At 42.5% G+C, this 16,147-nt stretch overlaps 1 protein-coding gene across 1 annotated transcript in view; it reads left to right on the forward strand.

The window, feature by feature from the left end:
• Positions 1-295: 295 nt before the first annotated feature.
• Positions 296-16,147, forward strand: part of PTPRT (protein tyrosine phosphatase receptor type T) — an 800,956-nt gene continuing 785,104 nt past the window's right edge. Inside the window, exon 1 of the mRNA XM_042930943.1 lies at positions 296-415. Coding sequence (XP_042786877.1) covers positions 391-415 — 25 coding nt within the window. The 5' untranslated portion in view covers positions 296-390. The remainder of the gene's footprint in view (positions 416-16,147) is intronic.

Here is a 16,147-nt window from a genome sequence, read left to right on the forward strand (position 1 = left end):
ATTTTTTCCTACTCAGAATGAGATGTTACTGTTTACTTTCTCGGGAAGGAAGATTAAAATCAATGTAACTAGCCTTATTAACTTTTTTAAATAGGAGGGGCCGGCAGATGCCAGCACCTTTCTGAGAGAACCAGAGCAAATATAAAAATCCAATTTGCTTGCCTTTTTTTTTTTTAAATCTTCTTCCAAGTTTAATATTCAAAGTTGTAAATGAGGAGCTGATGAGACAGGGGTAAGGAGCCAAGCTCAGACACCAGGAGGTATTTACCCGTATCTTTTTTGTCTGCAGGTGGCTGTTCCTTTGATGAACACTACAGCAACTGTGGTTATAGCGTGGCCCTGGGGACCAATGGGTTTACCTGGGAGCAGATTAACACATGGGAGAAACCAATGCTGGACCCCGCGGTGCCCACAGGTACGTGACCCACTGTGTTGGAGGCTGGGATGAGGGTCACTAACTTCTAGGATGACTTACGGGGACAAATGTATGGGTTGAGTGGAGAGGGCAGTAGACAATGTCCTTCGAGTAAGTTTCTCATCTCCAGGGGTAATCAAAACAAGGCTGAGTGCGTTCTTAAGGTATGTGGTAAGAATCACACGTCCCCTGGATTCAGGAACCTTTGGGATTTCTTTTAGCTTTAAGATTCTAAGCTTTAGCTATAAGTAGAGCATCCCTGGGTTTTGCTTGGGAACCCAAGAGTAGTTGGATTTGGGGTGGAGAGGAAAGAACTTGTGAAGAATGAGGTCTTTCCTTTTCTTCCAGGACACACAGATACATAACTTGTATATCTCGAGGGAAACTTCCGCAGTCAGAATATTACTCATAGTTAATGTCCTGACATCCTGAATGCCCAGCTTGTCATTAACCAGCAGGGCTAAAGGGCTAATGTGCTTTCTTGATAGATGGCCACTTGAGGCAGGCCTATGAGAGTGACATCTGGTATATTCTAGCAGAGGTACACCTGGAGGAGAATACTCAGGGAAAACACACTTAGGGTGGGCTATGCCTGGGTGACTTGAATCTTGAAAACGTTTACCTGGGGACATATGCCAGGAAGAGTTACAACTCTGGGAACATGAGGATCACCTCTTTGGATATGTGATCCCAGGTACAGCGGTAAAGACGGCTGGTTTGGGTGTTGGAGAGGGAACATCATATTTAATGGTTCCTCCCCATCTAAGGGCAGTCTGACCCACATACTATCTTGTTCTTTGTCCACACATCTTGTGGCACTCTTCCTCGCTCTGGCCATTAAATACTGGAGATCTCAGGCTTGTTCTATACTGCTTCCATGTGTATTAGGTTCTCCAGAGAAACAAAATCAATAGGGTTTATAGAGATACATTTAAGAGGAGTTTAGTATGGGAATTGGCTCACACTGTATGGAGGCCGAGAAGTCCCATCATCTGCTGTCTGCAGGTTGGAGAACCAGGAAAACCAGTGTGTAATTTGGTCCAAGTCTGAGGGCCCTAGCATACAGGGCTAATGATATAAACCCTGATCTGAGTTCAAAATCCCAAGAACCGGGAACACCAATGTGTGAGGGCAGGAAAAGGTGGATGCCTGTAGCTCAGGTAGAGAGAGTGAATTTACCCTTCCTTTCCCTTTTTTTTTTTTTTATTTGGGGCCACAAGGGAGTGGATGATGCCTCCCCCCGCCCCCCCTTGGTGAGTGCTATCTGCTTTATTCCATTCACCAACTCAAATGCTTGTCTATTCTGGAAATAGCCTTATAGACACATCTAGAAATGATGTTTTAGCAGCTATTTGGGCATCTTGTAGCCCAGTCAAGTTGACACACACGGTTAACCATCACACTACAGATGGCCTTCACCACTTCTGTGCCTTCGGTTGCCATCAGACATCTCATATGAACTCTAGACCACCCACTTCCTGGCTGCCATGTCTTTTTGGCTTCCTTTGGGGAGAAGAATTTAACAGGATGCACTAAGCTATAGACAGAGAAGACACTCAGACCTGTCCAGGTAAGGATGTGGCCTCTGTGGCCTCATGGACTTGGAGTTTGGCTCTAAAGCAGGAGGCTGCTGGATGGTTCTGTATACTTCCAATTAAAGGCATAAATGGTTAAGTAAGTTTTTCATGAGTGTAGATACCCGCCCCTGGTGTAATAAATCTGTCCTGTGGTACAAAATTGAACTTTGCAGATCTAGTAGGATCTTACTTTGTGTGAGCAGAGTCGACAGCAACTACACATGCCCATTAGTGAGGTGACCGTGGGACAGCCTGTATGTGGGTTGCCCCATCATAGTGTTTAACACTGCTGACTTAATTCTCAAAGGTGCCTTGGTTTAGATGATAGAATCACTCATTCTATTAGAGTCCAGAGTACTTTGCGGGAATACACCACATCTCCTCTGTTTTGCCTGACCATCTTTGACGTTGGCCAAATGTATCTGGATCTTCTAGTATGTCTATGTGTTTGTCTCCAAAAACATCTAGCCCTGCAGAGCCTTATAGGCTCTCCAAACTCAACATGGCTAAAACTGAACTCTTGATTCATCTTTGCCCCTCTCCCCATGTACTACTCTCTATGGAACCTTTTCCTCCACCTTACTGTCTTGTGCCTCCCCTTTGTAGCTCAGCTTAAACATCACTTCCTTAGGGTGGCACTTCTAGATACTTCAGCCTGGGTCAGTTATCTCTGTAAATGTTTCCCATTGCATCCTGTGCTTTTTCTCAATGATGCATGTCACATTGGATGTTGTTTGTTTGGTGTATGTTATACCCTCAGATGAGGAGTTCCACATGTGTAGGGACCATGACAATCTTGTTGATAGCTTTATCTCAGTGCTTAATACAGTGCATCATATGTAGTATGTACTAAATAACATTTTATTGGATAGACACATGGATGGATGGCCAGATAGTCTGCGCTAAGTGTATTTTATTTATTATTTAAAATTTTTGTTTGCTTTCTTTTTTTTTAAATCTTTATTTTTGAGAGAGAGACAGAGTGCGAGTTAGGGAGGGGCAGAGAGAGGGAGACACAGAATCAGAAGCAGGCTCCAGGCTCTGAGCTGTCAGCCCAGAGCCTGATGCAGGGCTCGAACCCACGAACTGCAAGATCATGACCTGAGCTGAAGTCGGATGCTTAACCGACTTCAGCCACCCAGGCACCCCTATGATTCTTTTTTTATTTTTATTTTATTTATTTATTTATTTTTAATTTTTTTTTTTAACGTTTATTTATTTTTGAGACAGGGAGAGACAGAGCATGAACGGGGGAGGGTCAGAGAGAGAGGGAGGCACAGAATCCAAAACAGGCTCCAGGCTCTGAGCGGTCAGCACAGAGCCCGACGCGGGGCTCGAACTCACAGACTGCGAGATTGTGACCTGAGCTGAAGTTGGACGCTTAACCGACTGAGCCACCCAGGCGCCCCTATGTTTCTTTTTTTAAATTGAAGCAGAGTTGACATACGATGTTATATTAGTTTCAGGTGTACTCCAGGTGATTCAACAAGTCTGTTATGCTGTGCTAAGTACAAGTGTAGCTACCATCTGTTGCCATACAATGCTATTGACTCTGTTCCCCATGCTGTACCTTCTCATGACCTATTCATTCCATAACTGGAAGCCTGTATCTCCCACTCTCCTTCACCGTTTGGCCCGTCCCTGTCTTCACCTTCCCTCTGGCAACCAACCACTAATTTGTTCTCTGTAGATATGGGTCTGATTCTGCCTTTTATCTGTTCATTTGTTTTTTAGATCCCGTATATAACTGAAATCATGATATTTGTCTTTCTCTGACTTCACTATCAAGTGTTTTTTAAATAAAGAAATGAAGGTCAACATCTTCAAATCCCTTTGGGCCCTCTATTTAAACTGACCACGGATTTTTAACCTTTCCTGTAATCCTTCCATTTTACAGATCAGGAAACCAAGTTTCCAAGAAACTGTGTGGCATGGCTCATTTGCCCACCGTGCCAGTCTCTCTTCCCAGAGGAATAACTCTTCTATTCTTAATTTTTCAGTCCCTCATTATGGGAGAGTGTCATTTCATAAATACCAGATTGTGCTAATACAATCCTCTGAGCTTTTCTTAATAGAGGCATTTGATAATGATCACTGAAATTATTCTGTCATGATGCGCCTGTGGATTTCAGTGGCTCCATGTGCTTCTTAGAGAGGCATGAAAGTGAATTTGGATTAGGCAAAATTGTTTGTTCTTCTCATGGGCCAAAACTGAAATCTTACTTTTCCTTCTGTAAAACCAGCACTTTGCATCCTTTGGAAGTCTAGTTTGAGTCTGTTTATTCAGATGTTCCACACCCTTTGACTGATCCCCTTCTTTGTGACAAGCTCTGTGCCGGACTGTAAGTGACACTGTGTCATTTTGGCACTTAGTCCCTCTGCTGGCTTCTCCTGGCCCATGGGAAGAAATTTGAACTCTTTGCTACAGCCTGCAACGTTCTGCATGATCTTGTGTCTTCTCCAAGCTCCTTTTCTTCTCAAAATGCTCCAGGCACACTGGCTCCTTTCAGTGCCTTGGAGACTGAAAGGCTGTCAAATTGTTGGCTGGCTCCAGACATTTGCACATGCTGTTCCTGCTCACTGGAATGGTTTTCTCCACTCCTTGTGTGGCCAGTTTCTTCAGGTGTCAGCTCAGATGACTGCTTCTCACGGACATTGCCCCTTATCAGTCTATGTAAATAAAGAGTCCCTCCTTGCTATTCCCATGGGATCCTGTTCTTGGCTTTCAGAGTTCTTAACGTAAACATGTTTCCAGGCCAACTCATTCCAATCCTATGCCATAGCTCAGTGACTTTGGGCCCTTAATCCCTCTGCCTCTGTTTCCCCATCTTTAGCATGGGAACCAGTGTGAGAGTTAAATGGAATGATGGCTGAGTGAGTGTGAAGTGTTTGCACATGGTAGAACTTAATCAGTACTGGTTCCTCTGTGCTCTTTTCTAGTTTTTTCCTTTTTTTTTTTTTAATGTTTATTTATTTATTTTTGAGAGAGCAAGTGAGCAGGGGAAGGGCAGAGGGAGAGGGAGCCAAAACTCTAAGCAGGCTCTGCACTGTCCGTGCAGAGCCCGATGTGGAGCTTGAACTCACGAGCTGTGAGATCATGACCTGAGCCAAAATCAGACGCTTAACTGACTGAGCCACCAGATGCCCAACTCGTTTCTGGTTCTTAACAATCTCTGGAGCTGTAAGTCTAAGTTCTTCTTAGAACCATGTCTCCTCCTTCAAGTTCTCCTGACCCATGATGCTTCTTTACCCAGGTGCTTGACTCAGTAGGTGGTCTGCGTGGGTCCCTGAGAGACCCAGAGAGGCTTTTCAATACCCAGGGTACTTGCTGCCCTGCGGGCTTGCACATCTCCTCTAGCCCCCAGCTCTGTCAATTCAGCACTCCACACCATTGCTTTCACGGTTTGTCCTCATCCTTTTCCATGGGAAAAGCCCTCGGGCTGGCATTCCAGGCTTCAGACCTCTGACCTCATCTTTGTTGGGGCTGTCACAGAGGAATGGGGATACTACACCCACAGACCCTCTTTCCAAGCCTCGATCTGGTCCGTAGAACTTTATGCAGTTTCCTTTGGTTTCTAGCTCTGCCTTTCCCAGCCTTGGCATAAGTGTCTTGGGGACTGAAGTCTCTCAGTGTCCTTTTCAAAGGGCTGAAGCCAGAGGCAGTGGGGCTTGGGAGGTGTCCTTTAATTTCTTTCTTGATTAAAATTTTTTTTTAACATTTATTCACTTTTGGGAGAGACAGAGTGTGAGTGAGGGAGGAGCAGAGAGAGAGGGAGACACAGAATCTGAAGCAGGCTCCAGGCTCTGAGCTGTCAGCACAAAGCCTGACACGGGGCCCAAACCCACGAACCATGAGATCATGACCTGAGCTGAAGTTGGAGGCTTAACCGACTGAGCCACCCAGATGCCCCTCATTTCTTTTTGATGCTTATTGTAAGCTATTATTTTAAGTGTTGGAACAAAGTAAGGTTGACTTGTAGGCTGGAAACCCAGGTGCATAGGAAATGCTGCATTTGCATGAACTTAAATCGGACCCCAACCTTCAGGGAGTTAGACCTAAATTTTTGTCATTTTGGGGGGGTCCCCCCTTCTAGAGGGGTTATAGATGTCATGGGGACTTAAACAGGCCAGGCTATTGTAGTTTCTTCTTAGAAGCCCACTGTCACATTCCTGTGGTCCCTTTGGGTCTAGTAATACTGATGCTTCTTCCCAGGCTTGGATCCCTTGTATGGAGTCCAGCCAGCCCAGGTGCATCACCCAGGATCCCTTCTGGGGCTACCACCACTGAGCTGTATGGGACCAGCAGACCCTCCCTTCCTTTTCCCACTGTGGAAGACTATCTGTCCTCACTTTCTACACCCCAAAGGCACACCCTTCTTGTCACAGCCCTTATTTGAAGTCATAATCTCTTGAGTAAAATTTTAAGCTTTACAACAACTAGAAGAAAGAAGGAACCTTTCACTTCAAGCAGCCTCTTCTCTGTGTCCTGCACCGATTTCTAGAGCAGATACAAAGACCCTAGTTACCTGATTGGAAGGGGCACATGTTAGGAAAAAATCCATGGAAAACACACACAGGGGTAGCTTTCAACCAGTTGGCTTGCCATGGAAGCAGATACAATCTCAATATTGTGGTGCTAGTTTTCCTTTCTGTCACTGTCATAGCAGGCCGTCACACAGTAGGATTGGTGGAGGAAGAGAGATACATAGACAAGGAAGTGGCCATGGGAACACAGACACAGATTGGAGCAATGCATCTATAGGCCACAGAGTGCCAAGGATTACTGGCAGATACCGGAAGCCTCCTTCCCTAGAGCCTTCAGAGAGAATATATCCCTGTCAGCAACCTGATTTCAGACTTGTACTCTGAAAGGTTCTGTTTCTGTTGTCTTAAGCCACCCAATTTGTGGTAATTTGTTACACCAGCCCTGGGACACTATGACTGGGTCATTCACATATCTGTATCCTGACCCCATCACCTTTCCTACGTTAGAACTAACACCAGGGTGCTGTAAGTATAGGAGCCTTTGCTTTCTTTTAAAAGAACTGACATTTCTGTGTTCACTCTAACCAGGAACTGGATAAAACATTTTCCTGTGAATTTCTATTTTTTAATGTTTATGTAAAAAAATTTTTTTGTTATGTTTGTTTATTTTTGAGAGACAGAGACAGAGTGTGAATGGGGGAGGGACAGAGAGAGAGAGGGAGACAGAATCTGAAGCAGGCTCCAGGCTCTGAGCTGTCAGCACAGAGCTGGATGAGGGGCTTGAACTGTGAGGTCATGACCTAAGCTGATGCCATATGCTTAACTGACTAAGCCACTCAGGTGCCCCTAGTGTTTATTCATTTTTGAGAGAGACCGAGGGAGAGAAAGTGTATGTGTGCACATGAGCAGGGGTGGGGCTCCACTCACAAATCATGAGATCATAACCTGAGCTGAAACCAAGAGTTGGGTGCTTAATGGACTGAGTCACCCAAGCGACCCACTATGCATTTCATCTAATGTGCCACCATCCCATGAATTCAGAGATCTTATCTCCTCTTGTTTTGAGAAAATCAAGCCCCAGAGAGAGAAAGTGATTTGTCCAACCTCATGCAAGTTAAATATGAAAGAGGAGCCAGTCTTCAAATCCAGGGTAGAGAAATCTGTGTTGTATACATGGCCCTGTCATCAACAAAGCATCTGTTAATATTATTTATATTTAAAGTCATGCTTTATGATTGCAAAAATGCACATTTGTGGTAAAGACTATGCATGGTAGAGGTAGCTATAAGAAACAAAATTAAAGTCATATGCTCACACAAACTTACATAAATACATATTTTTCTATATAATGCTATTTTTAAGTATTTTCCTATGTCATTAAATATTCCTCAAAAAGCACACTTTTTTTTCAATATATGAAATTTATTGTCAAATTGGTTTCCATACAACACCCAGTGCTCATCCCAAAAGGTGCCCTCTTCAATACCCATCACCCACCCTCCCCTCCCTCAAAAAGCACACTTTCTAAAAAGCTTCATAGTTTTCCATTAAAACGATTGTTCCATGATTTAACCACCCTGTTGTTGGATATTTAAGTTGTTTCCAGTTACTCACTCCTGAATCACATTGCAGTGAGTGTTCTTGTACATCTATCTTTGCTCCTCTCCAATAGACGTTCTTACATTTGCTTTCATATATAGATATATATATCTATATATGAAATATATATAGAAATATATGTAGAAACATATATAGATATATATATATATATATTTCTGTACTCCCTTCTGTATCAAACGTAGAGTAGTTGTACATTATTTTTGAGATCTGGCAGAATGTCCACATGTCAAACATGGAGTCCTGGATATTTGCCCACAAATTGATGTAGGGAAGATTCTTTGTGGACTCTGCAGCCCTAAACACAAGTCAAGAACTGGCTGGTGATGGCCCCCTGAGTGTAGCACGTTACAGCTCATAGTGTACTAGTTGGAGACCTTCTGAGGATTAGCAGGAATTCTGTTCAAGATAATAATCAACTAGAGAGCAGTCCGAGCACTAGTCCAGGCGGATATCAGCTGTAAAAAGCAGATTGGTCTCTCCAGTGCTGATTTGACGAATAGCAAGCCTCTTTGTAGTCTGTTTTTGAGCTAGCTTCTGTTCTCCTTGTAGGCAGGGGCAGTGAATGTTTGCCAAATGAATTACTCTTGTTAGTAATTGAACTTTCTTATGATACGATCCCAGCATCTATTTCCAGCCTGAGCCTCCATTTCGGCCTTCTTGGCTTCTCTTTCTATATAGTCATGTGAGAGAGGCTGTTAGACTTGAGTTTAGGGAGTCTAGCCTCCAATTCTGCTTCCTGAATTTGGGAATCTCCCACTGTGTGGAATCTTGGTGGACCGTGCAACTTGTCCAGAGGTGAAGGTGCCAGAAATTTACTCTTCCTCATGGCTTGGGTGTGGCTGGACATGGGGCCTGGATGCAGCCCATTGGAGGGAGGGTGGGCCAGAGGCCTGTACAGGGCGGTCCCGTGATAGGGGTGTTGTCTGGGCCACAAGAGATGCTACTAAATGAGGTTGCTGAATTGCTGCCGCCTTGGCTCCCCAGAACTGTCTAAATTTTTGTTCATTTTTCAAGGCTATTCTCTAGCTTTCTGTTCATGATGAGCCTCCCAGTATTCATGCAGAACATTTCTGAGTTTGAGAAGGATTGTCATAGTTGATTTTTCTTGTTTCTAACCCCAAACCTTGCAGGTTCCACAGTCTTGTCTTTGGCTAGAAGGCATCTCCTATCTCCCTTTGTCTTACGTCAAAACCCTGAACAGATTAGCCTCCTCCAGGAGGACCTCCCTGACTCTCCCTGTGCAGGATTGCCTCTTCTCTGTGCTCCTGTGGCTGAGTTTATTATATCTTGTCTTGGATTTCTCACTATGGCTGTGAGCTCCTTAAGGGCATGGGCTGCTGATCATTGTTCCTTCCCTCTGCCCTGCATTGGGCTTGGAACAGGGAAGGCGATCCATGTATGAAGACTAAATTATCATTAAGGTTATAAGCATTTGGAAAGTCAGGAGCAAGTTGATATCAGGGAGTTTTGGGGAGAACCCTGGAGAGCTGCTGCTTTCTTTGGCATTTTTATGGTACCTGGTGCACCTGCGGCTTTCCTACCTGGTCTGCCTCCTCTCAGCCTGATGAGGCTCAGTCTGGCTGGACCATTGCTCCCAGGTCCTGCCTTGTCAAGGCTCTTTTGCTCTATAATTGACCCTTGGGACAAATAAAGGGGCCCTGCAGATTCCCCCTGGCTTCACTCTGGGGCCTGGCACGTGTGTGTGGATCTGCTTGTGACCTATGTAAGACCCTCCCCATTGGAAAAATGTGATGTATCCAAAAACTGACCAACTGTTTCTTTAATGTAGTGCTTACATTAAAATGATTGGGAAGTATGGGCCTTTAACCATCCTTAATCACTCCTGATACTATTATTGATTGGCTTAAAGCTATAAGCTCTTAAGTTCCCATTTAGCCAGTATTGAATCAATAAGTTTTTCTTCCCTCTTTAATGATAAAATATTATATATTCATTTTTAAAGAGATGCTGAGTCTGTACATATAAGGTAACTCCAGGACCATCTCACTTCCCTCCGATGTCATGATTAACAGATGGATGGGTATCGAGAAAGAGGGAGGAGGAAGAAAGGGAGGAAGGGGCTGGGAGGGAAGAGAGAATATATGTATGTGGTAATAGTGACAATAATAGTAGGGAAGCAGTATTTAGGTAGTGCTCATTGTGTGGTAGGTACTATCCTGAGCACTTTAAATGTATGAACTTAATCTGCTCACAGCCCTCTGATACAGATGTCATGATCTGCGTTTTACAGATTAGGGAGCTGGTGGCACAAAAAAGCTTCTGTGACTTGCCCAAGGCCATAGTTAGCATGTGGTAGAGCCAGGATTTGCCTGCAGGAAGTCTGTGCCCGAGTCTGTACTCTAGACCGCCTCACTTTTGTGCCTCCTAAGAATGCAGATGATGAATCGGGTCATGGTTCCCAACAGCTGCCATTGCCCTCCTTTCACATCACCCATTCAGATCTAGCGTTCACCTTCCAGGGCTGGCACCATATTTCACTAGATGGATGCTCCGTGCTTTATTTAACACCCAAGAAATGGTAGTGAGAGAAGAAAAGATAAAAACCCAAATGTACCCCATATACCCCAATAAAAGGCAGGGTCTTTGTCTCCAAACAGCTCTTGAAAAAGTTCTTACAGGGCATTTTATATTATGGGATAGTCTCTTATGTCCTTTGAACCACAAAATTAATTAGGGAAACTACATTAGCCTGCAGTAACCCCAATCAGTGCTGGTTTGGGATGTTTACAGTGATAACAGAATTGATAGGGGGGAAAAGGCAATAAAATTGAAGACAGGTTTTATATTATTCTGGAGGATATGACTGGATAATGACAAGTGATAAGGATGGCTTGTAAAAAGCAACAGAGGATCTTTTTGGTGATCAAAATACACGTGTTACATAAATGGGAAAACAGGCCTGTTCTAATATCCACATGGATGCTTGCCTTGATGTTTATTTTCTGTGATAAAAAACCTCATTTCAAAAATCAACAAAACATAAAGGCAACCTATTGAATGGGAGGAGATATTTGCAAGTGACATTATCTGATAAGGGGTTAATAGCCAAAATATATAAGGAACTTAAACATCTCAACACTAAAAAGCCAAGTAATTCAAATAAAAAAATGGGCAGAGGATATGAATAGACTTTATTTTTCCAAAGAAGACAAACAGATGGCCAATAGACACATGAAAAAAATGCCCAAAATCACTAATCATCTGGGAAATGCAAATTCAAGCCACAGTGAGATATCACTTCATATCTATCAGAATGGCTGAAATAAAAAACAGAAGAAATAGTGTGTTGGCAAGGATGTGGAGAAAAGGGAAACTTTGGGCACTGTTGGTGGGAATTCAAATTGGCATAGCCCCTGTGGAAAACAGTGTGGAGGTTCCTCAGAAAGTTAAAAATAGAATTATCATGTGATCCAATAATTCTGAGTATTTACCCAAAGATAACAAAAGTGCTAATTCAAAAAGATACATGTACCTCTTTATTGTAGCATTATTTACAATAGCCAAGATATGGAAGCAACTCAAGTGTCCATCAGTACGTGAATGGTTAAAGAAAATGTATGCACATACAGAATGGAATATTGTTCAGCCATAAAAAAAATGAAATTTTGCCATTTGCAACAACATGGATGGAACTCCAGGGTATTATGCTAAGTGAATAAGAGAAAGAAAAATACCATATGACTTTACTCATATGTTGAATTTTTTTTTTAACGTTTTTATTTATTTTTGAGACAGAGAGAGACAGAGCATGAATGGGGGAGGGGCAGAGAGAGAGGGAGACACAGAATCGGAAGCAGGCTCCGGGCTCCGAGCCATCAGCCCAGAGCCCGACGCGGGGCTCGAACTCACAGACTGTGAGATCGTGACCTGAGCCGAAGTCGGACGCTTAACCGACTGAGCCACCCAGGCGCCCCTCATATGTGGAATTTAAGAAATAAAAAAAAAAAAGAAAAAAAAAACAGATTCTTAAATACACAGACAACAAACTAGCAGTTGCCAGCAGGGGCAGCTGTGCAAGTGGACGGGGTGATGGATGAAATAAAGGGGATTAAGAATACACTTACCATAATGAACACTGAGAAACATAGAATTGCTGAATACTTACATTGTACACCTGAAACCAGTAAACAGTAACATGGTATGTTGATTATACTTCAATAAGGAATTTTTAAAAAATATTCTTACATTTATAAACAAAATACCTTAATAAACTATTTCCTAGACTATTAAAAAGCAATGCATCCAAATGCTGTAATTGGATGCAAAGGTGGGGTAGACAGGTGTCAGTGAACTGAAGAAGTGCTTGCTCTAATGACAGACCCAGATGACAATGGCACAGAGGCCAAGTTCAAATGAAAGTTTCTGTAATATGTGGGAATGGACAATAAACCACTATTTTGTAACTTAACACGTGTGTGCCACTTACTGGACAGTGTTCTAGGGGCTTTACATGATTTTAAATCATTTAATACTGATGTGAACTGGGTACTATTAATTACCCGTATTTTACACATGAGGAAGTTGAGCCCCTGAATGTTAAGTACCTCACCCCAAAATTAGTAGCAAATGGAGGAGCTGAGGTTTGAACCCAGGCACTCTGGCTCTAAGAGTCTGTGCTGTGGACCATCGTCTATTTTTAACATAATGTGTTATCTTATGAAACATGATTTCAAGTATGTATATGTCATTAAATCATATCTTAGGCATCATAGGCAGACATTTAACTAATTCATGTGCGTGCTGAATATTTTATGTATTAACTAGCCTCAAAACTTTTTGTGGGGTCTTCTCCCTGGGAAATACCCTATTTCTAGGCACCAAGGGTTAACCATCCTGTAGCCACCTGAATGCAAATATAATAAGCTTGTGAATTGTTTTGAATAATCTGTCATAAGGGAACATTGAATAGAAGCAGTCTTGCCTCAGGAGACCTCTAACTGGACAGCAGAGATGACTTCCGTTATGACTCCTTAGTCTTCTGCTTCTACTTCGGTTACTCCCGGGACAGCCTGAGAGGAAGATACTGCCAAGAATCTTCATGATCCTAGTGATGCCATCCCAGTGTAGAGGGTGATGTTTCCATGGATCATTCATCTGGCCTGGCTGCTGTTGCAGGGGCTTGGGCGCCTCAAAGTGAACACCTTGTTTTTGAATACATGGATTGTCTTTTACTTAATGAGGAAACAGGTTTTTTGTTTTTTTTTTTAATGCTTTGAAAACCATAGTAATTTGAGGTGTAATTACATAGTGTAAGAGATTTGATAAGAAAATGATAGTTTAGTACAAATAGAGTTTATTAAATTTAATGAAAATTGATGTGGCTTTTTTGTGATTCCATAAAATAGGGTTCAGTAATTTGAAAAACCCCAAGAGCCCATTGTGGTCCCATTTGGGAATGTCATTTGAGCACTTAAAATGTGGCTAGTTCTGCACATGTAAAATTCACAAGAGATTTTGAAGACTTACCATGCATGAAAAAAATATATGGCATCCATTAATTTTTATATTGGTTACCTGTTGAAATGATTATATTATAGATCTACTGGGTTAGGTAAAATTATTAAAATTAAGCCCACCCTTTTTCTTAACTTTATAAATGTGGCTACTAGAAAATTTAACCTGTGTGGCTCACATTATATTTCTATTACCCATCACTGTCCTAGATTATCAGATTTTTAATTATTTTTTATTTCAGGAGTAGAATTTAGTGATTTATCATGTATAACATCCAGTGCTCATCCTAAAAAGTACCCTCGTTAATGCCTGTCAGTCATTTAGCCCATCCCCCCACCCAACTCCCAGCCAGGAACCCTCAGTTCTCTGTATTTGAGTCTCTTATGGTTTGCCTCCTTTTATCTTATTTTTCCTTCCATTCCCCTATGTTCATCTGTTTCTTAAATTTCACATGTGAGTGAAATAATATATTTATCTTTCTCTGACTTACTTCACTTATCATAATATGCTCTAGTTCCATTCATGTTGCTACAAATGGCAATATTTCATTCTTTGTTTTTGTTTATTTGTTTAGAGAGAGAGAGAGAGAGAAAGCAGGGGAAAGGCAGAGAGAGGGGAAGAGAGAGAATCCCAAACAGGCTCTGTGCTTTCAGTGTGGAGCCCGATGTGGGGCTCAAACCCACAAGATTATGACCTGAGCTGAAATTGAGTTGGATACTCAACTGACTAAGTCATTCAGGCTGCCCCAAGATTTCAGTCTTGTTGATCGTTGAGTAATATTCCATGGTGTATGTATATATACCAAATCTTTTTTTTTATCCCTTCGTCAGTCAATGGAAATTTTTATTGTGTCATTTGTACCAATAGGAATGCCTGTCTTTCATAATAATTAGCATTTATTGAGCACTTGCGAGGCACTTGAAATGTTTTCTCCTTTATGGTTCACAACAGCCCTATGTAGTGTAGGTACCATTGTCTTCCCTATTATACAGATGGGAAAATTGAGGCACAAAGGGATTCAGTAACTTGCCTGTAGTTGCAGAGATAGTAAGTGGTAGAGAGGGAATTTGAACCAAAGTAGCCCAGTTCAGTGACTTAACTGATGTCTCCCAGGCTGGCCACCTTTCAACACACTGACACGGGACTGTTGTTCCTGGCTTGCTGTGCTCTTTTGACCGTTTGAGCCTCAGTTTCCCTAGTGAGGAGTAGGCTGGAACATCCCTCGGGCCCTTCCAGTGCTGCTTTTCCTGTAGTTTCTTTGCGCTTCTTTGGGGGCCATGGGAACATGGTGGGGCTGGGGTAGGCGCTGTCTCTTCTACCAGGCCAGTTAGTCTGGTCCTTCTTACTTGGTGGGCAAGGAGACGGTCCTAAGTGCCTGTTCCAGCTCTGCCACTAATCTGGGCCGGTCAGCTACTTTTCTCTGTACTTCGCTGAATCCTTTTCCATGAAATAAGTCTGAAAGGGATTCCTGGAATTTAGTCCCAACTCGGACATTAACATGCTCTGTTAACTCAGGCCAAGCATCTTCCCTTTCTGGGTCTTACTTTATGTAAAATCAGGAGTCAATTTCTTCCAACTCTAGTGGTGTTTGATTTGCAACTTGTGACTCAAGAGGAAAAGGGTACATTTTTAAATGAAGGAATTAGGTGCCACATTTGTAAAGTAAAATGTCTGAAAAATCTTTTGGTCTTATCTCCTCATCTGTCTGTCTGTCATGGCAGCTGCAAGGAATCACCTTGATCGAGGAATTTGTCTTCATGAGTGTGTGCAGATGGGCACAGGAAGATAAACCTCCCTGTCAAACTTCCTTTGTTCTCAGAGCTGCAATGATTTTCCCTATCCCTTAGGATCATGTGTACATCTTCAGATTTTATTTTCCCAGAATTGTTGATCAGTGAGACATTGGGTCACTTAGAGAAATTTCCCTTTTTTCTAAAAAAGACTTCCTGCCCTCCTTCCTTAGTCCATACAGTTTTGCCCCTGTGCTCTATGCTGACGCAATGCAACTTCAGTTTTGGAAAGTCACAGTTGCTTTAGCAAACTGGTTTTTAAACTTTCCTAGAATCTGCCAATGTCTTTTAAAAATGCTTCTTAGGAGGATATTATGCTAAGCGAAATTAGAGAAGGACATATCATGTGACTTCAATCATGTGGAATTTAAGATCTAAAACAGATAACATGTACGTGTATTATATATCATTAAATGTATAAGACAAATTGTATATAATTATACATGTTATATAACATTGTAACATAAGCAAAAATAATATAAAAACAGGGAGGGGACAAAACATAAGAGACCCCTTTTTTTTTTTTTTTCAACGTTTTTTATTTATTTTTGGGACAGAGAGAGACAGAGCATGAACGGGGGAGGGGCAGAGAGAGAGGGAGACACAGAATCGGCTCCAGGCTCCGAGCCATCAGCCCAGAGCCTGACGCGGGGCTCGAACTCACAGACCGCGAGATCGTGACCTGAGCTGAAGTCGGAAGCTTAACCGACTGAGCCACCCAGGCGCCCCAAGAGACCCTTTTAAACAAAGAGAACAAACTGAGGGTTGCTAGAGGGGTTGTGGGT

The sequence above is a fragment of the Panthera leo genome, chromosome A3, assembly GCF_018350215.1.
Source record: "Panthera leo isolate Ple1 chromosome A3, P.leo_Ple1_pat1.1, whole genome shotgun sequence".
NCBI lineage: Eukaryota > Metazoa > Chordata > Mammalia > Carnivora > Felidae > Panthera > Panthera leo.